This window comes from Anomaloglossus baeobatrachus, chromosome 2 (assembly GCF_048569485.1).
Source record: "Anomaloglossus baeobatrachus isolate aAnoBae1 chromosome 2, aAnoBae1.hap1, whole genome shotgun sequence".
NCBI lineage: Eukaryota > Metazoa > Chordata > Amphibia > Anura > Aromobatidae > Anomaloglossus > Anomaloglossus baeobatrachus.
Window position 1 is genome coordinate 133,107,789 of NC_134354.1, and position 27,668 is coordinate 133,135,456.

General features: G+C 47.3%; 1 protein-coding gene across 1 annotated transcript in view; it reads right to left on the bottom strand.

Moving 5' to 3' along the window:
• Positions 1 to 27,668, bottom strand: part of VTN (vitronectin) — a 65,524-nt gene that overhangs the window by 13,782 nt on the left and 24,074 nt on the right. The window contains exons 6-7 of the mRNA XM_075333266.1: positions 25,110 to 25,262; positions 23,489 to 23,800 (exon numbers count right to left, since the gene is read on the bottom strand). Of these exons, the coding sequence (XP_075189381.1) occupies positions 23,489 to 23,800; positions 25,110 to 25,262 (465 nt within the window). The remainder of the gene's footprint in view (positions 1 to 23,488; positions 23,801 to 25,109; positions 25,263 to 27,668) is intronic.

Here is a 27,668-nt window from a genome sequence, read left to right on the forward strand (position 1 = left end):
TTTTTCAGCAGCCCTGGTGCCGGGTGGCATGCTGGGTAATATGGGGTTAATACCAGATTTGTTTTACCAGCTGGTATAAAGCCCGAGATTCTTAATGTGAGGCCAAGTTTGACCCGGCCATTAAGAATCTCCAATAAATGGTTAAAAAAAAATACATCACACAGAGAAAAAATACTTTATTAGAAATAAATAGACAGACACACTTACGGACTCCATCTTTAATACTCCCTCTCACTCCTCCACGATCCTGGTCTTCTGTCTTCTTTCTTGTGTCTTATTCAAACGATGCAGCTCTACTATATCAGAAAGCATTGGGGGAGGAAGAAATACTTTCTGGGGATGCTCAGTACAAACAACAGGATCCTGCCTGTTAGAATGCGTCGACTTCCGGTAGAGCAGGATCCGGCATTCATTGAAATGCATTGCAGCTAGTGCCGCAATATGATGGATCCAGTGAGGTGCAGTATTTTGTCCGAGGTCAAAACCGCTACAAGTAGCGTTTTTGAGGGGGCGTGGCCTGACTGGAACAAGGAGCAGATGTGAGGCTGGAGAGCTCTGCTAAAAAGGGAAAAAATCTGAAGGCATCGAGTCTTTTAAAGCTCACACAGCGGTGGGACCTGTCCTCTGGTGACCCCAGCATTGAGGGACCCTCTGTGCAGCAAGCCCTGGGGGTATCTGTGGAGATGAGAAGTTGCGGCCTAGTCCACACGAGGAAGCCTCGGCCTGGAGGAAACCGCTGCCCAGACACAGAATAGCTCCCAGCAAACCTCCTCCATCCCTCAGAGGTAAACAGAGCACTCTCCTGACCCCTCTCATCTCCCTGAACTGCCCAGGAGTCATTGTCTCAGGGATTTCTGCTAGTGAGAGCGGCTGCTGAGGCCTAGCAGACAGGGCCTTATCACCTGCAGCAGGATCACAAACAATCCTCTCCCCTGTGGTGACTTATCTACCGTATGTGATTGGGTCCTGGAGCTGGGACTGGAAGCAGGGAAAGCTGTCATGCAGAGCTTGTTTGGGACACTGAGGAGCAGATATACAGGCATACACCTCCCCCCCCTTTTCCTCCTGGCAGCAGCTTAAACAAATATTAACCAGATAAGGTCCAGTACTCAGTGACTCTTAAGCTGGTGTCACACATAACGACGACGACAACGACGTCGCTGCTACGTCACCATTTTCTGTGACGTTGCAGCGACGTCCCGTCGCTGTCGCTGTGTGTGACATCCAGCAACGACCTGGCCCCTGCTGTGAGGTCGCCGGTCGTTGCTGAATGTCCAGCTTCATTTTTTGGTCGTCACTCTCCCGCTGTGACACACACATCGCTGTGTGTGACAGCGAGAGAGCGACGAAATGAAGCGATCAGGAGCCGGCACTGGCAGCTGCTGTAAGCTGTAACCAGCGTAAACATCGGGTAACCAAGGGAAGTCCTTTCCCTGGTTACCCGATGTTTACGCTGGTTACCAGCCTCCGCTCTCGCTGCCAGCGCCGGCTCCTGCACTGTGACATGTGGCTGCAGTATGCATCGGGTAATTAACCCGATGCATACTGTAGCAAGGAGAGCAAGGAGCCAGCGCTAAGCGCGGCTCCCTGCTCTCTGAACTGTGACATGTAGCTGCAGCACACATCGGGTTAATTAACCCGATGTGTGCTGCAGGAGAGCAAGGAGCCAGCGCTAAGCGCGGCTCCCTGCTCTCTGCACATGTAGCACAGCGACGTTATGATCGCTGCTTCTGCTGTGTTTGACAGCTAAGCAGCGATCATAACAGCGACTTACAAGGTCGCTGTTACGTCACCGAAAATGGTGACGTAACAGCGACGTCGTTGTCGCTGTCGTTTAGTGTGACACCAGCTTTAAGGCCCCGTCACACTAAGCAACATCGCTAGCAACATCGCTGGTAACGAACAACTTTTGTGACGTTGCTAGCGATGTTGCTGTGTGTGACATCCAGCAACAACCCGGCCCCTGCTGTGAGGTCGTTGGTTGTTGCTGAATGTCCTGGGCCATTTTTTAGTTGTTGCTGTCCTGCTGTGAAGCACAGATCGCTGTGTGTGACAGCGAGACAGCAACAACTAATGTGCAGTGAGCAGGGAGCCAGCTTCTGCTGAGGCTGGTAACTAATGTAAACATCGGGTAACCAAGAAGCCCTGTCCTTGGTTACCCGATATTTACCTTTGATACCAGCCTCCTCCGCTCTCACTGCCTGTGCTGCCGGCTCCTGCTCTGTGCACATGTAGCTGCAGGACACATCGGGTTAATTAACCCGATGTGTGCTGTAACTAGGAGAGCAAGGAGCCAGCGCTAAGCATTGTGCGCTGCTCCCTGCTCTGTGCACATTTAGCTGCAGCACACATCAGGCAATTAACCCGATGTGTGCTGTAACTAGGAGAGCAAGGAGCCAGTGCTCAGTGTGCGCTGCTCCCTGCTCTGTGCACATTTAGCTGCAGCACACATCGGGTTAATTAACCTGATGTGTGCTGTAACTAGGAGACTGGGGGCTGGTCACTGGTTGCTGGTGAGCTCACCAGCAACTCGTGTAGCCACGCTCCAGCGATCCCTGCCAGGTCAGGTTGCTGGTGGGATCGCTGGAGCGTCGCAGTGTGACAGCTCACCAGCAACCTCCTAGCAACTTACCAGCGATCCCTATCGTTGTTGGGATCGCTGGTAAGTTGCTTAGTGTGACTGGACCTTTAGGGGTGCTTCACACACAGCGAGCTCGCTGCCGAGATCGCTGCTGAGTCACGCTTTTTGTGACGCAGCAGTGACCTCATTAGCGATCTCGCTGTGTGTGACAATGAGCAGCGATCTGGCCCCTGCTGCGAGATCGCTGCTCGTTACACACAGCCCTGGTTCGTTTTCTTCAAAGCCGCTCTCCTGCTGTGACACACAGATCGCTGTGTGTGACAGCAAGAGAGCGACAAATGAAGCGAGCAGGGAGCAGGAGCCGGCGTCTGACAGCTGAGGTAAGCTGTATCCAAGATAAACATCGGGTAACCAAGGTGGTTACCCGATATTTACCTTAGTTACCAGCCTCTGCAGCTCTCACGCTGCCAGTGCCGGCTCCGGCTCTCTGCACATGTAGCTGCTGTACACATCGGGTTAATTAACCCGATGTGTACAGCAGCTAGGAGAGCAAGGAGCCAGCGCTAAGCAGTGTGCGCGGCTCCCTGCTCTCTGCACATGTAGCTGCATTACACATCGGGTTAATTAACCCGATGTGTACTGTAGCTAGGAGAGCAAGGAGCCAGCGCTCAGTGTGCGCGGCTCCCTGCTCCCTGCTCACACTGGTAACTAATGTAAACATCGGGTAACCATACCCGATGTTTACCTTAGTTACCAGTCTCCGCAGCTTCCAGACGGCGGCTCCGTGCAAGCGCAGCGTCGCTTGCACGTCGCTGCTGGCTGGGGGCTGTTCACTGGTCGCTGGTGAGATCTGCCTGTTTGACAGCTCACCAGCGACCATGTAGCGATGCAGCAGCGATCCTGACCAGGTCAGATCGCTGGTCGGATCGCTGCTGCATCGCTAAGTGTGAAGGTACCCTTAAGGCCCCTTTACACACTGAGACTTTCAGCGATCCCACCAGCGATCCCAACCTGGCCGGGATCGCTACAAAGTCTCTGGTGAGTCTCTGGTGAGCTGTCAAACAGGCAAACCTGGCTAACGACGCAACAGCGATCCGGACCTGCAGAACGACCTAGCTAGTCAAACATTGGAAACGAGTGATGTCACAATATCTGTCAATCACTATTCTCTGTCAGTCGGTCTCTCCCTCTCGGTCTCTATTCTCTCTCTTTCGGTCCGTCACTATCTCTGTCCCTCTCTCACAGTCTGTCGGTCATTTTCCCCTCCTCTCTCATACTCACCGCACCCCGATCCCCGGCGTGGCGCTGCACGGCATTCACACTGCTGCGGCGGCTTTTACTATTTTGAAAAAGCCGGCCGCTCATTAAACAATTTCGTATTCCCTACTTTCCCTGCCCACAGGCGCCTATGATTGGTTGCAGTGAGACACGCCCCCACGCTGAGTGACAGGTGTCTCACTGCACCCAATCACAGCAGCCGGTGGGCGGGTCTATACTGTGCAGTGAAATAAATAATTAAATAATTTAAAAAAACGGCGTGCGGTCCCCCCCAATTTTAATGCCAGCCAGATAAAGCCATACGGCTGAAGGCTGGTATTCTCAGGATGGGGAGCGCCACGTTATGGGGAGCCCCCCAGCCTAACAATATCAGTCAGCAGCCGCCCAGAATTGCCGCATACATTAGATACGACAGTTCTGGGGCTGTACCCGGCTCTTCCCGATTTGCCCTGGTGCGTTGGCAAATCGGGGTAATAAGGAGTTATTGGCAGCCCATAGCTGCCAATAAGTCCTAGATTAATCATGTCAGGCGTCTCCCGGAGAAACCTTCCATGTATAATCTGTAAATTACAGTAAATAAACACACACACCTGAAAAAATCATTTATTAGAAATAAAAAACACAAACAAATTCCCTCATCACCAATTTAATCAGCCCCAAAAAGCCCTCCTTGTCCGGCGTAATCCACGGACCTCCAGCGTCGCTTCCAGCATGAAGGTGACAGGAGCAGCAGAAGACACCGCCGCTCCTGTCACCTCCACGCAGCTAATGAAGACAGCTGCGCGATCGGCTGAGCTGTCACTGAGGTTACCCGCTGTCACTGGATCCAGCGGTGGATCCAGCGGTGGATGCAGCGGTGGCCGCGGGTAACCTCAGTGACAGCTCAGCTGATCGCGCTACTCACCTCAGTTGCTGCGTGGAGCTGACCGGAGCGGCAGTGAGTAGCGCGATCAGCTGAGCTGTCACTGAGGTTACCCGCGGCCACCGCTGCATCCACCGCTAAGATCCAGTGACAGCGGGTAACCTCAGTGACAGCTCAGCCGATCGCGCGGCTGTCTTCATTAGCTGCGTGGAGGTAACAGGAGCGGCGGTGTCTTCTGCTGCTCCTGTCACCTTCATGCTGGAAGCGACGCTGGAGGTCCGTGGATTACGCCGGACAAGGAGGGCTTTTTGGGGCTGATTAAATTGGTGATGATGGAATTTGTTTGTGTTTTTTATTTCTAATAAATGATTTTTTCGGGTGTGTGTGTTTATTTACTGTAATTTACAGATTAATCATGGAAGGTTTCTCGGGGAGACGCCTGACATGATTAATCTAGGACTTATTGGCAGCTATGGGCTGCCAAAAACTCTTTATTACCCCGATTTGCCAACGCACCAGGGCAAATCGGGAAGAGCCGGGTACAGTCCCAGAACAGTCGCATCTAATTTATGCGGCAATTCTGGGCGGCTGCTGACTGATATTGTTAGGCCGGGGGGCTCCCCATAACGTGGAGCTCCCCATCCTGAGAATACCAGCCTTCAGCCGTATGGCTTTATCTGGCTGGTGTTAAAATTGGGGGGGGGACCGCACGCCGTTTTTTTAAATTATTTAATTATTTATTTCACTGCACAGTATAGACACGCCCACCGGCTGCTGTGATTGGGTGCAGTGAGACACCTGTCACTCAGCGTGGGGGGCGTGTCTCACTGCAACCAATCATAGGCGCCTGTGGGCGGGGAAAGTAGGGAATACGAAATTGTTTAATGAGCGGCTGGCTTTTTCAAAATAGTAAAAGCCGCCGCAGCAGTGTGAACGCCGTGCAGCGCCGCGCCGGGGATCGGTGAGTATGAGAGAGGAGGGGAAAATGACCGACAGACTGTGAGAGAGGGACAGAGATAGTGACGGACCGACAGAGAGAGAATAGAGACCGAGAGGGAGAGACCGACTGACGGAGAATAGTGATTGACAGATATTGTGACACATCACTCGTTTCAAGTGTTTTAAGTCCCCTTTACACACTGAAACTTTCTAGCGATCATGCTGCACAGCGGGAAACAAAGGACCAAAGAATGGTCCTGAACGATTTGTAGCGATCAGCAACTTCACAGCAGGGGCCAGGTCGCTGATGTGTTTCACACACTGCAATGTCGCTGGGGAGGTCGCTATTACGTCACAAAACCGCGATGTCATTTGCGATGTTGCAGTGTGTAAAGCCACCTTTAAAGGGGACACACCTGATTATATTGTGAAAGGGAAACGATCTACATCCTAGCAAGTAGATCATAAGAAGAAGATATCCTCATACATAGATCTCTTTACTGCTTGTCTCAGGAAGCCTGGTCACTGAACATACCCCCTGGGACACCAGGGTCATACATACACCAGAACCAAGCACCTAACTTAAACGGACTAGCAGGTACTGGGTCTTAGAGGAATGCAATAAATCAATCTCTCTGCTACCTGGGAGAACCCCAGCTCAACCTACAGATGAACAGGATAAAACATGGTTAAGTTTGGCCAGAAATCCGCATCAACAGAAGTATATCACGCATCCAAACCCCACAAGAAAGAGATGGACAAATTCGTTAACAAGCAACAGAAAAATAAACAACAAACAGAGCAGAACAAAGGAGGACAACATACACCTGACCACAATTCAGATGTCTCTGACACAGAAGCAGAACTGCTTGATAGCCCAGACAAGCCAATCTCCAGGGCATTTATTACCAGAATACTCAAAACAGCCTTAGCACCTCTGGCAAAAGATCTATCTGACATTAAAAGAGACATTCACTAACTGGGTCACAGAGTGGAGGAGCTGGAGCAGTCTCAGACGGCCATCATATCCCATGCCCAAGAGCTGGAAACCAACCTTCATATACATGATGATCACATCTATAAAATATATGCCGCAATGAAGGACCTGGAAAACCGGAACAGACGAAACAATCTCCGGATACGGGGTCTTCTGGAAACGGTAATCACGGAGGACATCTCTAAAACACTAACTGCCCTCTTCTCAAACTATTTGGATGCTGAAGAAAAACACCAGTTAATCATAGAGAGGGCACACAGAGCACTACGCCCAAAACCCAATCCCAACGATCCTCCTAGAGATGTTATCTGCCGAATTCTAGATTTCCGCCTTAAGGACAAAATCTTCCAAAAAGCCAGATCAGACTCTAACATTCAACATGAAGGATCTAACATTGCAATCTTCCAAGACATAGCCCCTTCTACATTAGCCAAGAGGCGCCACCTTAAACCTCTCACGGACGAACTGAGGAAACAACAATTCCAATTCCGTTGGCTGTTCCCCTTCGGTATTTTGGTCTCGGCCAAGGGGAAGAAGTTCACTGCAAGATCTCCCAAGGACTTCTCCAACCTTTGCGCAGAACTGGACATCCCACCAGGATCTACTCCAGATCTGAATCTCCTCCAACCTGCTCTACATCTTCCACCACTCCCCACGCAGCAGCCATTGGAAACCATGGAATATCCGAAAAGTCAACGCCCCAGATCAAGACCTACCAGGCCACCTCTGTCTGAAACCAGACACGAGGCTGTTTGACGGAAGGCGCCTGTTCCATCTGAATAAAGACTGCATATGTGATGAGTATACCTCTGACAAATTTGAATATTTGACCTGTTGTCTCTTGTTCTCTCCCTCTTATCATCCTACAGATTTAAAATGTTTTTCATTTAGGTTGAACTTCTGCATATATTGTTATATTTAATTATTGGGTTCTCCCTGGCAGACCAAAATTGTCCGCTTATTTGAATGAACCCCAAGAAATCACCCATGGTTACGGTTCACAAGGACAAGACTGCTATACACACCATTCTCCTCTCCTTCTATGTCACACCTTCCCCCCTCTATACCCCTTCTTGTAATTCTCTCTCTCTTGCCTTTCTCTGTGTATCACTTTTACATTGGCTCGAGATCCAAGGTTGGAGTGGGTTGAGCTGGGCATTCACACAGTTTAACTATGGCTAAACAACACAACCTGCTGACACTCGCCTCTTACAATGTAAGAGGCCTTAACTCTCCCGTCAAGCGCTCACAAATTCTAGCCCACCTTAAAAAAGAAAAGATAGACATACTTCTGCTACAAGAAACGCACTTAATGCTAGAGAAGTCACCGAACTTTGATAAAGCATTTTACAACACATGGTTCCACTCATACTCAACTACGAAAAAAGCCAGGGGAGTAGCCATTGCCTTCTCAAAACACACACTCTATCAATTGCTGGATACCTTTTCAGACAATATGGGCCGATTTGTATTTATCAAAGGGAAAATAGCACATACACTAGTAACAATAGGAAATATCTACGCCTCGAACACTAAGCAGGATGTCTGGATATCGAAGGTTTTGAAGGAAGCTAAACATTTTATTGAGGGTACGTTCATCCTGGGAGGTGATATAAATGTGGCCCTTAATCCAGAACTTGATTCCTCCACAAACAGATCCTCTATTCCTAAAAAGGCGCTGATGCGTATACATAAATCCTTGCATTCGGCCCAACTGGTCAATGCCTGGAGACACCTCCACCCAACAGAAAGAGATTACTCTCATTACGCACCTGCACAAAATTCATATGGCCGAATTGACTACATATTTGTTCTTTTCTTAGCTCTTTCCATGATACAACATGCCAAACTTATTAATAGCGTCCACTCGGACCATTCTATCTTAAAACTGGGAATCACACTTGGGGAGAGGGTCCGGAACAGGACATGGAGATTGAATGAATCTCTCTTGTCTCAATCTCAGTATAAGACACGTGTTACGAAAGCCCTGAAAAATTACTTTGATATTAACACTCAAGATACAGTCCCTTTTCCTAGAGTGTGGGAAGCGCACAAGGCAGTAAGGGGTGCTTCACACACAGCAAGCTCGCTGCCGAGATCGCTGCTGAGTCACGCTTTTTGTGACGCAGCAGTGACCTCATTAGCGATCTCGCTGTGTGTGACACTGAGCAGCGATCTGGCCCCTGCTGCGAGATCGCTGCTCGTTACACACAGCCCTGGTTCGTTTTCTTCAATGGCGCTCTCCCACTGTGACACACAGATTGCTGTGTGTGACAGCGAGAGAGCGACAAATGAAGCGAGCAGGGAGCAGGAGCCGGCGTCTGGCAGCTGCGGTAAGCTGTAACCAAGATAAACATCGGGTAACCAAGGTGGTTCCCCGAAATTTACCTTAGTTACCAGCCTCCGCAGCTCTCACGCTGCCTGTGCTGCTGGCTCCGGCTCTCTGCACATGTAGCTGCTGTACACATCGGGTTAATTAACCCGATGTGTACTGTAGCTAGGAGAGCAAGGAGCCAGCGCTAAGCAGTGTGCGCGGCTCCCTGCTCTCTGCACATGTAGCTGCATTACACATCGGGTTAATTAACCCGATGTGTACTGTAGCTAGGAGAGCAAAGCTAAAGCTGCGTTCACACTAAACGACAGCGACAACGACGTCGCTGTTACGTCACCATTTTCGGTGACGTAACAGCGACCTTGTAAGTCGCTGTTATGATCGCTGCTTAGCTGTCAAACACAGCAGAAGCAGCGATCATAACGTCGCTGTGCTACATGTGCAGAGAGCAGGGAGCCGCGCTTAGCGCTGGCTCCTTGCTCTCCTACAGTACACATCGGGTTAATTAACCTGATGTGTGCTGCAGCTACATGTCACAGTGCAGAGAGCAGGGAGCTGCGCACCCTGCTTAGCGCTGGATCCTTGCTCTCCTTGCTACAGTATACATCGGGTTAATTACCCGTTGCATACTGCAGCCACATGTCACAGTGCAGGAGCCGGCACTGGCAGCAAGAGTGGAGGCTGGTAACCAGCGTAAACATCGGGTAACCAGGGAAAGGTCTTCCCTTGGTTACCCGATGTTTATGCTGGTTACAGCTTACCGCAGCTGCCAGTGCCGGCTCCTGCTCGCTTCATTTCGTCGCTCTCTCGCTGTCACACACAGCGATGTGTGCGTCACAGCGGGAGAGTGACGACCAAAAAATGAAGCTGGTGGACATTCAGCAACGACCGGCGACCTCACAGCAGGGGCCAGGTCGTTGCTGGATGTCACACACAGCGACAGCGACGGGACGTCGCTGCAACGTCACAGAAAATGGTGACGTAGCAGCGACGTCGTTGTCGTTGTCGCTGTGTGTGACACCAGCTTAAGCGGTGTGCACTGATAACTAATGTAAACATCGGGTAACCATACCCGATGTTTACCTTAGTTACCAGTGTCCGCAGCTTCCAGACGCCGGCTCCGTGCAAGCGCAGCGTCGCTTGCACGTCGCTGCTGGCTGGGGGCTGGTCACTGGTCGCTGGTGAGATCTGCCTGTTTGACAGCTCACCAGCGACCATGTAGCGATGCAGCAGCGATCCTGACCAGGTCAGATCGCTGGTCGGATCGCTGCTGCATCGCTAAAGTGTGAAGGCACCCTAAGGGTACGTGCACACACTGCGTTTTTTTGACGCTGCGTTTTTGTGCGTTTTTGGCCGCTAAAAACGCACAAAAACGCACCTGCGTCGAAAAAACGCGGCAAAAAACGCACGCGTTATGCCGCGATTTGGTGCGTTTTTTTGCTGCGTTTTGCTGCGTTTTTGCTCACTGCGTCCTTATGCGTTTTTTATCAGTGAACAAAAAAAAAAAAGGTCTGATGTCATTTCCTTCTTCAATGTGTTCTTCATTCTCCACTAGTGTATGCAGAAGAGCAGACAGCTGCAGAGCTACAAGGCTCAGCATCCTCCATCCAATAGTGTATGCAGGAGAGCAGACAGCAGCTGTCGAACTACAAGGCTCAGCATCCTCCTTCCAGGACTGTATGCAGGATTTCTTTGCCCCCCCAAACAAAAAAAATGACGTGGGCTTCGCCATATTTTTGTATGCTAGCCGGGTACAGCAGGCAGGTACGGGCTGCCCCCAACCCCCAGCTGCCTATTTGTACCCGGCTGGGAACCAAAAATATAGGGAGGCCCTTTTTTTTTAAATTATTTCATGAATTTCATGAAATAATTTTAAAAAAAAAATGACGTGGGCTTTGCCCAATTTTTGAGTCCAGCCGGGTACAACTATGCAGCTGGGGATTGGAATCCACAGTGCAGGGTACCCATGCTTTCTGGGCACCCCCGCTGTGAATTGCAGTCCCGCAGCCACCCCAGAAAATGGCGCTTTCATAGAAGCGCCATCTTCTGGCGCTGTATCCAACTCTTTCAGCTGCCCTGAAGCCGGGTGGCTAGCTAGGTAATAATGGAGTTAGGGCTAGCTGTATATTATCAGCTAGCCCTAAGCCCGAAATTCATGGTGTCACGCCAATATCAGACATGGCCACCATGAATTTCTAGTAAAGATAAAAAAAAAACACAACACAGAAAAATATTTTTATTGGAAATAAAACACAACACAATTAGTGACTCCATCTTTATTGAAATAAAGAACCCCCCTCCGCAGTAATCCTGGGTCAGGGTCCCGCGCCGTCCAATCCGGATCCAATATCATCTGATCGGTTTGCTGGAAGGCAAAGCGATCAGATGATGTGTCAGGATCAAGTGCCTGAATCCCATCACACATCAGCTGATTGTATAAAAGCCGATTATACAATCAGCTGATGCATCGGTGCAAAAAAAAAAAAAAAAAATAATACTCACTTATGTGCTGATTACCGGCAGCTCCTGGAGCGATGGGGCGGGAGTCTGATCCTGTCCGATCGCTGCAGCAGCTGCCGGTAATCAGGGATGAAGTCTCCTGACGCATCCGCTGATACCGGCCGGGCGCCCTCGTCACCGCGATACTTACGATCACCTGATGCGTCAGGTGACTGCATCAGGTGATCCATCGCCAGGTCCTGCATCCTGCAGGCATACGTACCCGGGGAGACTGCACACACCCGGAGCGGCGGTACCGGGAGGAGATGGGAGCGGGCATGGCACCGGGAGGCTGCAGACAGGTGAGTATAACTTTTTTTTTTTTTTTCTACTGTTAACTTTTGTTTTCGCAGCCGCTTCCACCTCCCGCCCAGACATGGCGCCGCACGGCAGCATACATGCACAGGACGGGAGATGGAAGCGACGGTGACGGTACCGGGAGGATTCACGCTTCTGTCTTTACTGACAGAAGGAATCCTCTTCCTGTACACGTCACTTTACTACCCACCTCCTGCGCTTATAGCTGCGTTTTTGGTCTTAGAAACGCACCAAAACGCACCAAAACGCAGCTATTTGCGTTTCTCATTGTGTCTTTCAACATCCCATTGAACTCAATGGATGAAAAGCGCAGTGAAAAACGCGGGAATAATTGACATGCTGCGCTTTTGTGGTCACCACAAAAACGCAGCTGAAAAAAAACGCTGTGTGGGGACAGCAAAAATGAAAACTCATAGACTTTGCTGGGGAAGCAAAGTCATGCAGTTTTGAGGCCAAAAACGCACCCGAAAAACGCGCAAAAACGCCGAGAAAAACGCACTGTGTGCACATAGCCTAATACGCAGAGAGTTTATCTCCATATCCTCGTTCTTAAATAAATCCAGGAAAGATGAGGTGGCATCATTGTATTCCGAGATACAAAAAATGGAACTGCAACATAAAACCTCTCAGTCACCAAACATCCTCAGTCCCTTAACACAATTAAGACAAAGGCTCAGAGATATCTTAAACAAACAGTCTGCAAAGTTCTACATGAACTGGAGGAATCGCCTCTTTGTACATGGAGACAAAGTATCTAAGCTTATGGTTTCCCTGATCAAAAAAAGGAAAGCACGTACGTACATTTATTCTTTAAAAGATTCAAATAACAAAAAACTTGCAGACACTGAAGCTATTGCTGATGCCTTTTTGCAAATATTTCTCCTCCTTGTATCACATTCGAGAGCATGAGACACCAGAACAAGCAGATAAAAGACAACGGGACATAATCTCTTTTCTGTCAGAACTACGTCTTCCAACGCTCAACAGAACCTATATAAAAAATCTGAACAGCCCATTTTCTATTGATGAGCTCCAGTCGATCCTGTCAAAGTGCCCCACAGGGAAAAGCCCTGGCCCAGATGGCCTCCCGATCTCTTATTACAAGACCTTTAAAGAAACTACTCCCTCATCTACTTCACCTTTTTAATGCTGTGCTACAGGGCTCCCCTTTTCCAAAACAATAATTAGAAGCACATATTACCCTCATACATAAGGAGGGAAAAGACCCTGAAATCTGTAGCAACTACAGACCAATTTCACTGTTGAATAATGATTTGAAATTATTTGCGAGCCTTGTAGCACACCGTTTAAGTACCATTCTACCTACACTTATCTCGCCCGAACAAGTGGGTTTTGTGAAGGGAAGAGAGGGACGAGATAACTCCATACGCATACTCCATCTAATGCTGCATGCCCTTACTCACCGCAGACCCTTAGTGCTATTAGGCACTGATGCGGAAAAGGCTTTTGACAGGATCGATTGGATATTCATGAGAGAAACACTACGGCGCTTCGCCTTTCCTACCCCATTCATAGAGGCAATTTTTCAGATGTATACACACCCGACAGCGCGTATTAGGATAAATGGGGATCTTTCTAGCCCATTCAACATCAACAATGGAACTCGGCAGGGCTGCCCGCTTTCTCCATCTCTGTTCATCTTAGTGATGGAGACCCTCATTCAACAAATCCGACAGCATCCGGACATAAAAGGGGCTTCCATAGCTGGAACTACACATAAAGCGGCAGCCTTCGCCACCGACCTTCTTCTCCTGTTGACGGAACCCCTCAAAGAATTTCCGGCTATCTTGGAAATCTTCGAACATTTTGGCTCACTGTCAAATTTCAAAATTAATTTGGACAAATTGGAGGCTTTGGGTATACAGCTCCCTCAAGCAACAATGGATACCCTAATAAATACCCCTTTAAGTGGCCCCCCAAGTTTATTACCTACCAGGGAATAAAGATATGCTCATATTGGACTTCTTTAGTCTCTTTAAACTTTTTCCCGTTAATAAAATCTTCGTTAAAAGTAATAGCCTCATGGTCAGCCCCATTTGTCTCATGGATGGGACGTAAAAACCTATTAAAAAGCTTTGTGTTACCAAAATTTAGTTATGTATCACAGATTTTACCAATTCAGGTACCACAGACCTTTTTCGATAAAGCTAGAACCCTCTTCATCAACTATATTTGGAAGGGTAGGCGCCCGAGGTTGAATTATAATACCCTAGTACTACCTAGGTCCAAAGGAGGAATGGGGACACCAGACCCACAAAAATATCACACAGCAGCAATACTATCAATGATAATAGATTGGACTCGCAAATCTCCAAACAAACTTTGGACCTTGATCGCAGACTCCATCAGTCCGATGAACTTCAGACCCATCCTTCACCTGGCAAAACATTTTCTTCGAGACCCGACGATGGGTAATTTAATCTTTAAGAACGCGCTTCAAACTTGGACAAAACATGCAGATTATCTTATTCCCCCACCTTCCCCGATAATCCTAATAATGGATTTGCCGGGGCTGTACTCAGATAGCACACAATCACGCACTCCTGATCAGCTTCATACACTCACTACACCAGTGGAACTAGTGTTAGAGAATGGAACATTAACACCCCTGACTCAGCTTAATAAGATCATAGCCCCAAACTCACTCAACTTCCTTCAATATGAAAGACTAAAGTTAACGGTACGGGATCACTTACCAAATGGGCTGCCCCGAAGGGACCTTTCCACTTTTGAATCTATGATTACGCAAACAAAATGCCCTCAAAAAGTCCTGTCTAAATTATATCAAATATTGGTCTTAAATAAGCTCCCGCAGAAAAGGGCATTCATATCATTATGGGAAAAAGATCTAGGCAGGAATTTTACAGAAGGAGATTTGATCCAAATTTATAAGAGATCCTTTGGCCCATCACATTGCGTGAAGGTACAGGAAAACTCATACAAATTAGTTACCAGATGGTATGTATCACCTTCTCAAACTAGCACATGGTTCCCTTCCTCTTCAGAGTCATGTTGGAGGTGCAATAGAGAACGAGGTACATACTTCCACATTTGGTGGCAGTGCGACCAGTTGCAGCCCTTCTGGGAAAATGTGATTACCTACACCAAGCGGATCTGTAAACTTTCCTTTAACCCCCAACCCAGCCTAATCTTCCTGAACTTGGTCAGCAACCCACAAAACACTGCGAACAAAACTCTCCTCCTATTTCTACTAGCGGCGGCCAAACTGCTCATCCCCCCCTTTGGCACTCGACAAGTATACCTACTATCCAAAATTGGATGCTCAAAATCGACCGGTTATATCATATTGAGGAGCTGGCAGCTTTAGCTTATCACTCTCAAGATAAATTTAGACTCATCTGGGCCCCCTGGTTGAATTTCCGAGAATTATCCGAGTACTTTGAATTGGGGGCGTCTTGACCTGCTCCCACCCCTAGCCCCTGAGCCAGCCATATATTTCTCATCTAGATTAAACCCCACTCACACCTCCTGTCTCTCAATATCTTCTTGAAGCCATCCTTACCTTTCTCTACACCCCCCATCCTACTATTGACATGTTTTACATATGTTCATTTCACTAATGTTAATTATTCACAAAAGTTTATTGTTGATTTCATATGGACTGCAATGGTAAACACACCTAAAGGTGGCTTTACACACTGCAACATCGCAAACGACATCGCTGTAACGTCACCGGTTTTGTGACGTTATAGCGACCTCCCCAGCGACATTGCAGTGTGTGAAACACATCAGCGACCTGGCCCCTGCTGTGAAGTTGTGATCGCTACAAATCGTTCAGGACCATTCTTTGGTCCTTTGTTTCCCGCTGTGCAGCAAAGTTTTAGTGTGTAAAGGGGACTTTACAGCGACTTCATTAGCGACTTCCCTTTCAAAAAGCTGCTTTACAACGTCCCCAATGACTAGCTAGGTCGTTCTGCAGGTCCGGATCGCTGTTGCGTCGTTGGCCAGTTTTGCCTGTTTGACAGCTCACCAGAGACTTTGTAGCGATCCCGGCCAGGTTGGGATCGCTGGTGGGATCGCTAGAAAGTTTCAGTGTGTAAAGGGTCCTTAACTGAGGTACTTCTGACAAGGGAAGAAAAATTATCCAGAACAGTGGATCGAACTTTGGATCTAAATCCTTCCCTCCAGGATTCGAGTGCCTTATATTTTCTCACATTTATTTCTTGTTTTAGGTTACGTTATATTAATTTTTTGCTCTGAACAATACTTGGAAGGTGTGCATTGTGTTTCATATGCTATTTTTCACTATAATAAAAAGAATATTGAAAAGAAAAGTAGCGTTTTTGAAACAAGATAAAATACCGCAAAACACCGAATCCAGTGTATGATGCACGCAACCACATGTGACCGCATCTTGCCGCGATTCCATTGAAAATGAATTGAAATTACAACGCATTTGTAAAGGATCCGGTTTTGAGATAAAAAATCCATCCATGCCGCAGTTAAAAAAACGCTGATGTGAAAGCAGCTTAAGGCTATGTGCGCACGTTGCATAATTGCATGCAGTTACGCTGCGATCTGCACCGCAGCGTAACTGCATGCATCCTGCGTCCCCTGCACAATCTATGGAGATTGTGCAGGAGCCGTGTGCACGTGGCGTATAAGAGCGCAGCGCTTTGGCTGCTGCCCGAAGCGCGCGTTCTAAGAAGTGACATGTCACTTCTTTCCTGCGCTTTGCCTGCATCCCCCGCTCTGTCTATGGGAGGGGCTGCAGTCAGAGCGCATGGAATCGGCTTTTTTTTTTTCATTACGGACTGTTTCTGCAGCAATTTGAAGCGCACGTGTGCTGTTCAAATCGCTGCAGAAATTTCTGCAATGACAGTACGCAACGTGCGCACATAGCCTAAGATGTCTAAATAGGCAGATACTTGGCAAATGAAATTTAACATTGATAAATGTAGATTAATGTACTTATGATGGAGTAATTCCATTGCTACATATTATATATTAAATAAAAGTATACTTGGCACTACAGAACCGGAAAAGGACTTGGGTATTCTGGTTACAAGTAAGCTGAGCAGCAGCACTCAATGTCAAGCAGCAGCTACAAAGACAAATAAGATTCCAGGGTGTATAAAATCCTGTGATCCCAATTTATTGTTACCGCTCTATAAATAACTTGTAAGGCCACATCTGGAATATGGGATCCTGTTTTGGGCTCCACATTTCAAAAAGGACATTCAGAAGTTAGAGTTAGTTCAAAGGTGGGCAACTAGATTATTACAAGGAATGGAAGACCTCTTATATGATGGGAGGTTGGAAACGTTGGGCTCGTCTAGCTTAGAAAAAAGACATCTCAGAGGAGATCTTATTTCAATGTATAAATACATGTGTGGTCAATATAAAAGATTGGCAGATGACTTATTCCTTCCAAAGACAATATTAAGGACCAGGGGGCATACACTGCGAGTGGAAGAAAAGCGATTCCGGCAGTGAAATAGGAAAGGGTTCTTTACAGTTAGAGCAGTCAGACTGTGGAATGTCCTACCACAAGAGGTAAAAATGGTAGACATCATAACAGCTTTTAAAAAAAAGGCTGGATGATTTCCTCAGTACACATAACATTGTGGGTTATAATGTAGTGATAAAACTGTATAATTGGTGGAGGAAAGTTGAACTTGGTGGACCTAGGTCTTTTTAAACCTATGAAACTACTCTCCGGTATGCCACTCACTCTTCTGTTGGATTCATAGGGAATAAGAAAATAAAATATTTGCAAGTATCGTCAGATGCAGATTATATACTCTAATGATCAATCTAAAGGGCACTTTACACGCTGCGATATCGCTATCGATATCGCTAGCGAGCGTACCTGCCCCCGTCGGTTGTGCGTCACGGGCAAATCGCTTACACCCGTCACACGGACTTACCTTCCCTGCGACGTCGCTGTGGCCGGCGAACCGCCTCCTTTCTAAGGGGGCGGTTTGTGCGGCATCACAGCGACGTCACACGGCAGCCGTCCAATAGAAGCGGAGGGACGGAGATGAGCGGGCGAAATATCCCGCCCACCTCCTTCCTTCCTCATTGCCGGTGGACGCAGGTAAGGAGTTATTCGTCGTTTCTGCGGTGTCAAACATAGCGATGTGTGATGCCGCAGGAACGACGAACAACCAGCGGCATGCACCAGCAACGATATTTTGAAAAGGAGCGACGTGTTAACGATCAATGATTTTAGACGTTTTTGCGATCGTTGATCGTCGCTCCTAGGTGTCACACGCTGCGATGTTGCTAACGACGCCGGATGTGCGTCACAAACACCGTGACCCTGACGATATATTGTTAGCGATGTAGCAGCGTGTAAAGCACCCTTAAGGCTAAGTTCACAAATTGCAGATTTTCGAAGTGATTTGCATGTGGAAAATCCAGTTTCTCTACCAACATTGAGAATGAGAAAATGCGCAGTAAGTTGTACGGCAACAAGGATTTGAAGTTGGAAGCATGTCAATTTCGGCTGTGGAAGTTGCCACAGATGTCATCCATAGTATACAAAGTATGACACATGCAGCATATCCACACCATTTCTGCAACAACATTTCCCCTGCATGAAGATTTGAGAAAACTAGTTATGCAGTGAAAAGGTTTTTTGGGACAAACCCCTTTAAGAAGCCCTCCAATCAAACTTTTCATTGCATAAACATGTGTGCATGTGTATGAAGTTTAATGTAAGTGCTGTAATACTCTCATCCATTGCCGTTTTCCCAGTTTCTAGAGCCACTCCAGTCGTCATCTTCTGGGTCACGCAACTTCTATTCTGAGTTGCCCATTGGGGTTTACTGTATGTGTGAGCTGAAGGTAGCTTTAACAGACTTGTAGAGCCTTGTTCTGATCCTCATTAGACTTACATTGTAAAAGCAACATCTGGGTCTCACATAGACCTAGAGCTCAGACAGCCGGACACATCATGGAGGGGAGATATGTATCACAGGGGTCATTTGTTCTGTGATGTAAGCCTGAAAGCTAGTTCCAGTTCATATAGTACTGAGAGGGTTAATACGACAGACAAGGTCTAGGTTTATGAGCAGTCAGAGAGATGGGTGGGACTGGCTGCTCACATATCCCCACCCCAGGGCATAGTATGGTGTACATAAGAAAGTCCAGTTGGGTTCATTAGTCTGTCTGTGTGTGGAGGTATGCAAACCTCCAGTGTTGTTTTTCCTTGCTAAGAAATAAGAGCTGGACATTAACCTGAGCAGACGAATCTGCACTGTTATATAGACTATTTGCTTTATTTTTTCACTATGTGCCAGAAAAGGCTGTTTTTAGTTTTGTTATCCTTAATGGTTTATGGCTCTTTACATATCCTCACCCCAGGGCATGGTGTGGTGGGTTCATTAGTCTGTGTGTGGAGGTTCGCAGACCTCAAGTGTTGTTTTTCCTTGCAAAGAAATCAGAGCTTGACATTAACGTGAGTAGGGGAACCTGCACTGTTATATGGGCTCATTAGTCTGTCTGTGTCTGGAGGTTTGCAGACCTCCAGTGTTTTTTTTCCTTGCTAAGAAATCAGAGCTGGACATTATTAACCTGAGCGGGCGAATCTGCACTGTTATATGGACTATTTGCTTTATATTTTCACTTTGTGACAGAAAAGGCTGTTTTTGTTATCCTGAATGGTTTATGAAGACGAAATAAAGCAGCCTGCACATTTTACTGAAACAACTCCCTGTGCCTATCTCAGACCACAACCGAGTGAACCGTATTCCTACACTACATATGACATTTACGCAGAATTAGGCCAGAATAATTTTGGTAGAAGGGCTTCTTTAAACTTAATTCCCATGTTCTACAATCAAAAATTCCCCCCCCCCCAAAAAAAAATAAAATATAGAACTTCTATGCAAGATTCACTCAAGTGAATTGGGCCCTAGTGTGTGATTTGCCAGATAGTGGCTTAAATATGTAACACAACTGATGCTGCATCCTAATATCTAATGTTTTTATGACTTCTGAAGTGAGGAAAAAAAAAAAAAGGTATGCAACATATAGAGCCTAAACATAAGTCATATTTGGATGATGTTATAGGCTAGGGTTATGTCCGGTGTATATAGAACATTTCCATGAACATTCATCACAAATCTATTATATAAAGCAGAGTGTATGTATGTGTGTGTGTATGTCTGCTAAAGGAATCTGCAATGTCATATTTACAATCACAAAATTTTTCACAGCCGCATAATTTGACTCAGGGAATGTCATAGACTCTGTTTTGACGGGAAAACTTAACCCCGCACGTTAGTTATTCACCAAAAAACCTGCTTACATTAAAGTCAATGGAGCTGGGAGCTATAGGTCATTAATAGGAGTTGTGATTGGTTGCTATAGGCAACGAAGGACATTCTTAGTATAAGAAGCTTATGTGTGAGGTAATATGATATCAGTTGAGACAGACATACACAGAGACACACAGTGACAGAGACACACAGAGACAGAGGCACACAGAGATACACAGAGACAGACACACACATAGACAGACACACAGAGACAGACACACAGAAACACAGATGCACAGAGACACAGAGAGACACACAAAGACAGACACACACAGAGACACACAGACAGACACACACACAGAGACACAGACGCACAGAGACACAGAGAATCACACAGAGACACACAGACAGGAACATACACAGAGATACAGACACACAGACAGACACATACACAGACACACAGAGGCACATAGAAACAGACACACAGACACACAGAGACAGACACAGAGACACAAACATAGAGACACACAGACACATATAGAGACTTATGCAGAGACTGAAACAGAGACACAAATAGACAGACACACAGAGACACAAAGAGAGAAACACACAGAGACACAGACACACAGAGACACATAGACACACACACACACAGAGACACACAGACACACACACACACATAGACACACAGAGACAGACATACAGAGACACAGAGACACAGACAGAGACACACACACAGACACACACACACAGACACACACACAAAGACACACAGAGACTTATGCAGAGACAAAGATGCACAGAAACAGACACACACACACACATAGAGACACAGAGACAGACATACAGAGACACAGACAGACACACACACAGACACACACACACACACACACACACTCACAGAGACACACACACAAAGACACACAGAGACTTATACAGAGACAAAGATGCACAGAAACAGAAACTCACAGAGATACACAGAGACTGATACAGAGACAGAGACACACAGAGACAGACACAGAGACACAAAGAGACAAATACACATAGACAGAGACACAGACACACAGCGACACACAGACATAGACACACACAGACACGCAGAGACAGAGAGAGACAGAGAGACAGACACAGAGACACACACAGACTTATACAGAGTCACAGACAGACACACAGAAACAGACACACAGAGACACAAAGAGAGAAACACACAGAAACACAGACGCACAGAGACACAGACATAGAGAATCACACAGAGAGACACACAGACAGACACATACACAGAGATACAGACACACAGACAGACACATACACAGACACACAGAGGCACACAGAAACAGAGACACACAGAGACATATACATAAACACATATACACAACGATAAGTCCTAGGCCGCAAGCCCGCTGCCTGGGGGTTATACTTGACACTGATCTTTCCTTCACCTCCCACATACAATCTCTTGCCCGCACCTGCCGCTTGCACCTCAAGAACATCTCTAGAATCCGCCCCTTTCTCACAATGGAAACGACAAAAACCCTCACCGTGGCCCTGATCCACTCTCGCTTGGACTACTGTAACTCTCTATTAATTGGTCTCCCCCTAACTAGACTCTCTCCTCTACAGTCAATCCTTAATGCAGCAGCCCGGGTCACCTATCTGGCTAACCGCTACTCGGATGCCTCTGCTCTGTGCCAGTCATTGCACTGGCTGCCCATATATCATAGGATCCAATTCAAACTGCTTGTTCTCACCCACAAAGCTCTCCACAGTGCAGCACCCCCCTACATCTCCACCCTCCTCTCTGTCTATCAGTCCACCCGTTCTCTACGCTCTGCAAGCGACTTTCGACTAACATCCACACTAATTCGAACCTCCCACTCCCGGATCCAAGACTTCTTCCGAGCTGCACCAACCCTCTGGAACACTCTACCCCAAGAAGTTAGGACAAATCACAACTTACTCAGCTTCAGACGCACCCTAAAGACGCATCTTTTTAGGGCGGCCTATCACACTCCCTAATCAGATTCGATTCACATAGTCCCTCTACAACCTCTCACAACATAGCTCCACATCAAACTCCATGGCACCCAAAGGCATCTCAAGGCTCGGGCCCACTGGTCCAGGAAACCATTATCCAGCCCCATTTCCGTGAGATGGTTGGATTGTCATTGTAAATAAGCACTTGAACCTTGCCTCTCCCCCCATCTCATTGTAGATTGTAAGCTCTCACGAGCAGGGTTGTATTTTTTTTTTCCCCTCTAAATATTGTATTTCTATAACTGTTACTTGTTTGTATATGATCCTCCTGAATTGTAAAGCGCTACGGAATATGTTGGCGCTATAGAAATAAAGATTATTATTATTATTATTATTATAAAGACACACAAACACAGACACATACAGAGACACACAGAGACTGATACAGAGACTGAAACAGAGACACACATAGACAGACACACAAAGAGAGAAACACTCAGAGACACAGACACACAGAGACACATATACATAGACACACACACAGAGACACACACAGACACACACACACACACACACAGAGACAGAGACACACAGATACACAGAGACAGAGACACACACAGACAAACACAGAGACACACACACACACACACACACACACACACATACACACACACACACAAAGACACACAGAGACAAAGATGCACAGAAACAGAAACTCACAGAGATACACAGAGACAGAGACTGAGACAGAGACACACAGAGACAGACACAAAGAGACAAACACACAGACACACAGAGACACACAGAGACTCACAGAGATACACAGAGACTGATACAGAGACAGAGACTGATACACACACAGAGACACGCAGAGACAGAGACACACAGAGACAGAGAGACAGACACAGAGACACACACAGACTTATACAGAGACAGAGACACAGAGTCACAGACAGACACAGAAACAGACTCACAGAGACACACAGAGACAGGCAGAGACAGAGACACACACTGACACAAACACAGACACAGAGAGAGATAGAGAGGCAGACAGAAACAGACAGACAGAGAGGGAGACAGACAGACAGAGAGAAAGACAGACAGACAGAGAAGGAGACAGACAGAAAGAAAAGGACACAGACAGACAGAAAGGGACACAGACAGACAGAGAGGGAGACAGACAGACAAAGAAGGAGACAGACAAACAGAGAGGGAGACACACAGACAGAGCGGGAGACAGACAGAGAGACACTTAGTTACTATCCTGGGCAACGCTGGGTACTACCCAGCTTTACTACCTGGGTTCTATGTCAGGAAACTGTTTAGGTTAAATGTACTGTAAAACTACATTAAAATAAATTACCACTGCCCTTTACTGGGTTTATATGGGGTTTAGTCCACTTTTCACAGCTTGCTGGTAACTAAACCTTCTCCTCACTGACTCTAAGATCATACGTACCATTTTTAAAGAAGTAAACACTTTGGACTGGCTGGCATTTTGGTGGATTTTGAGGAGGAACCCAATCCGGATCATACTCTTCATACTCATCATAATTATAATCATAGCCATAAAGGTCGTCCAGTGTAATAAATGTGTCACTCCAGCTTGGCCTTCTCTTGCGGTTCTTTTTTTTCTTTGCGCTTCGACTTTTTCTACGACGCGAAACAGACTTTTTCTTTTCAGGAACATATAATCTGCTTGGCAGCACAGCGTCCACTCCATTTGGAATACCTTTCCAGTCTTTTTTTATATAGCGAGGAGAATCATTATCTGAAGTGAATATGATGGAAATATGAGACATAGTGATAAATGAAAATTGTATGAATGAATCATGTTCACTAGTTGAGCATAATAATATTGATATTAATAATTAAAATACGGTAATAATGTTTGGCAGCAAATACAGTAAATCATATATATAATATATATGCCTGTGAGGCAGTTGAGTTCATGACAGGAGACCGAGGACCAGTCTATTCATCATAGTCCACAAACGAACCGTGTTTCAAGGGCGTATGAATTTGGCCTTAGATCCAACAACAAGGACAAGATATGAATTTGATACGGTTCTATTCCACTCTATTGTACTGCTTATAAAGTGCCCTATGATCCTTCTCCTACAGCGTGGTCCTCCACACATGTGAGTGCTGCAGCCAATCACTGGCTGCAGCAATGACGTGTTATTCATTGCTGAAGGCACATGATGTCACTGTCAGAGAAGACTCTGAGACTGGTGGGAGACGGAGGTAGTGGTACCGCTCAGGGCAGATCAAAGTGCGCCTGCACAGGACCCTTCTGTCGGCTAGTGCAGATGACGTAGAACGCGTCATCCACACTAGCTTCAGAAGGAGGACAAAGATGGCCAAAAGAGGAAGCGCAGGACCCGGAGAACGGAGACGCCCATCCGACCAGTCTTCTCCGCACCGACCGTTAGGTATGTATTATTAACATCCAGTGAAAGGTTCCCTTTAAGGATTTCAAGGACCAGGTTTATGGATAGCTGAAGAGATGGGTGGTTCTGGCTATCCGCATTACTCAACATATGGGTGTGTCTCATATGTCTTAATGAGACTTTTTGGCACATGGTAGTCAGTGTGAGGGGGCTGTGTATTCTTGTGTGCTGCCTCTAAGATGCAGTTAAGTGAGTGACCCCCCCCCACCACCAATCACATGAAGTAAGTGAACAGGCGCAGCGTGATTATGCTACTGGTTATAACTAAAAGGAGTTGTGCTGCTTGGGTTATCTGGAGGTGCACTGTGGTTCTAGAAGAGTCCTGCTGTTCAGTGTGAAGGGAGCAGAAGGAAGTGTTAGACGTTGCGATCAGTTGTACCTCTTACTATTCAATTTCTTCAGGAAAGAAATATCTATTTCCAACAACCAAGGCCTCACCTATACCTCCTATATCTCTCAGTATAGCATCATTCATATGTACACCCCCCCACATATTTGTATGTTTATCACAGCCATGAAAATCTGACACTGATCCTACACACCCTTATATACTCAACCACAAGCCAAAATGACTGACCAATGTATTCATTAGATGACAGCTCGTTAGCTTGATTTTTGCAGACTTACCTCTAAACCACCCTCCAAAGATAAAATCAAGGTCTTGTTCCCAGCTGTCATAGTGGATCATTACATATCTTGTGAATGTCTCTGAGGGAGAGGAGGCCATACACTCTTCTATGGTGGGTTGATTTTTGAATTCATACTGCCAATACCGGCTGCCTATAGTGAAGAAATATGGAGTTACGGATAAAGTAAAATATACATATCAACGGTTTATTCATATCACAGAAAGCACTATGTCATCATTTTCTCATCAGTGTAGTCTGACTACCAAGGTGCCCACTGTGGGATTTAAGGCACCACAGCATTTCTTTAGTGCTGCAACTTCTTCAAAGTTTTTCCTGCACAATAAATGCACTGTTAATGGAAGCCTAGCAGCTCTTACAAGGGCTTTGACAGCCAGACTTTCTTGCAGCCAATCTGCTGAGCAGGTCCCAGAGCTAACTGGGCCTTTACCCTTGACCACTTCCTTTTCCCGGGATCTGGACTGATATAAGGAAGCACTGGGTTATGTTCAAAGAGTAGCTGCTAGTGTGACGTCCTGGACTAGCCAGGTAGTCACAGACATAATAACACACGCACCCCCTTCCCTAGACAGTCAAAACAGTCAAACAAAAACCCTTGTTGCCTCCCTCCAGGGCCTGATGTTCACACCAGGTGGGCGGGGCCAGGTGGTTGGCCCCACCCACCGAGGAGTTCACAGGCCTGGAGGCGGGAAAAGCAGTCAGTTCAGTTCAGTTTGGAGGTGAAAGTGAGAGGTCAGAAACTGCAGGTGTCTGGGTAGGGGCCCAGACACAAACAGCAAGGTTGGCAGACGGTGGTGGCCGTCTGCAGGAGTTAGTGAATCTCTGCAGAGCCGTAGGACCGGGGTCGGGCGTTGGCCCGCTGGTATTGAACCGGGGAGCGGAGTGAAGCTAAGCACACAGGCAGGGCCATCGGATCCTGACTAGGCTTGGAGCCGCCGACAACAGTCAAATCCGAGTGTGACAGGAACCCCAGGGGTTTCCCAACAACCAAGACCCAACAGAAGGCAACAGTCCACACCGAGAGGATATACAGCCACCGCCATAGGCTAGAGATCCAAGGGCCAGCGTCTGCGAGCAAAACGGGCTCCTACGGCACCTATACGCCGGGGAGCGGACTACCGGTGGGCAACCACAGGAGTCAGAACATTCTAACAGGTGCAGGGAAAGACAGCCACCATCAGCCGTCCGGAGAGAGCACAACACTGCAGCCGGCTGCGGGAACCGTCCATCCAGCCGTTTGGTTTACCAGAGACTCTGTCATTGATTGTCTGAGTGAGTACACCAGTGCCATCCAGCACCGCGCCGCCCCTGCAACCCTGCACCCCCAGCCATCCAGCCTCCCCGTATCACCACCGAGGCCCCGGGATCACCAACCCCTACCCACGGAGGGTACAACATCCTAGCTGCTCCCTACCATCCTTCCCGGGATCCCCGTCACCAGCAGCGGTGGTGCTAATAATCACCACGACCCGTGGGTGGCGTCACAAACTATCTCCCAAAACAAACCACCCCCTTTTCACTCGTGGACGAGGAGCGCCGCTCGAGTCCCCGGGTCCGGCCCACCGCTCGAGCCACCAAGCAGCAGCAGAAGCCCCGGACCCGAGAGTGGCGAGCGCGTCCCCTCTGCCCGCGACACTAGCCAATAAAGCAAGATGGCAGAGTAAAGTTAACTACCTGGGTTAAAACTGATATTTACTAGACAATATTAGTAAGGACGAGGTCAGGAAGATAGCTAAGGACAGAACCAGGAGAATGGAGCCAGAGGAAGAATCGTCAGGCAAATGGAGGGTTAAATGGACTCTGTCAGCACAGAATGACTGTTCAAACCAAGTACGGGGATTTGGTGCATCCTGGCAGGGCTAATCACTTAAATACACCATCTTACCTGCTTGTAGTCATTTAATCCCCCCCCCCTCTTCATTGACAGCTCATATGTCATAGAGCCAGAAGAGGGTTGAGATTGTAGGAAAACAAGCAGGTGGGAAGGTGTATTTAAATGACTGGCCCCGCTGTGATGCACTGTGCGCCTGTACTTGGTTTGAACAGTCATTGTGTGCTGACACCGTCCCTTTGAGTCAGAAAACAGGGTCAGTATGTATACAACTGGAGACTCCAAGCATTGTAATGGGAGCTTAAGTTGGCCACAGCAGGTAGCTGATTACACTGCTGAATTGCTGGACAACACACTCCCATATTCTGCCTGTCTTGGTGGTACTACAGGTCCCAACTACATCAGAATCTCTGGCTTGACAATGCCTATGGAACCCAGAAACTAGCCACAACATTTCCATCACCAGTGCCATGCGCTATATGAATACCACGGCACCTAGTGTCATGAGCAGACCTCTTTGGAGCAGATCTAGGTAGTCCAGGAAAACGACTAAAACAGTGCTCTGATCCCTTCAAATTCAAGATTGCAGAGGTCCTGACAATCAGACCCTCAAGATCTAACGTTAAATTGCTATTATTTCTTCGGATCACTCCTGCTCATAATCGTTCACTAAGGCTAAGTTCACACACTGCGTTTTTTTGTCGCTGC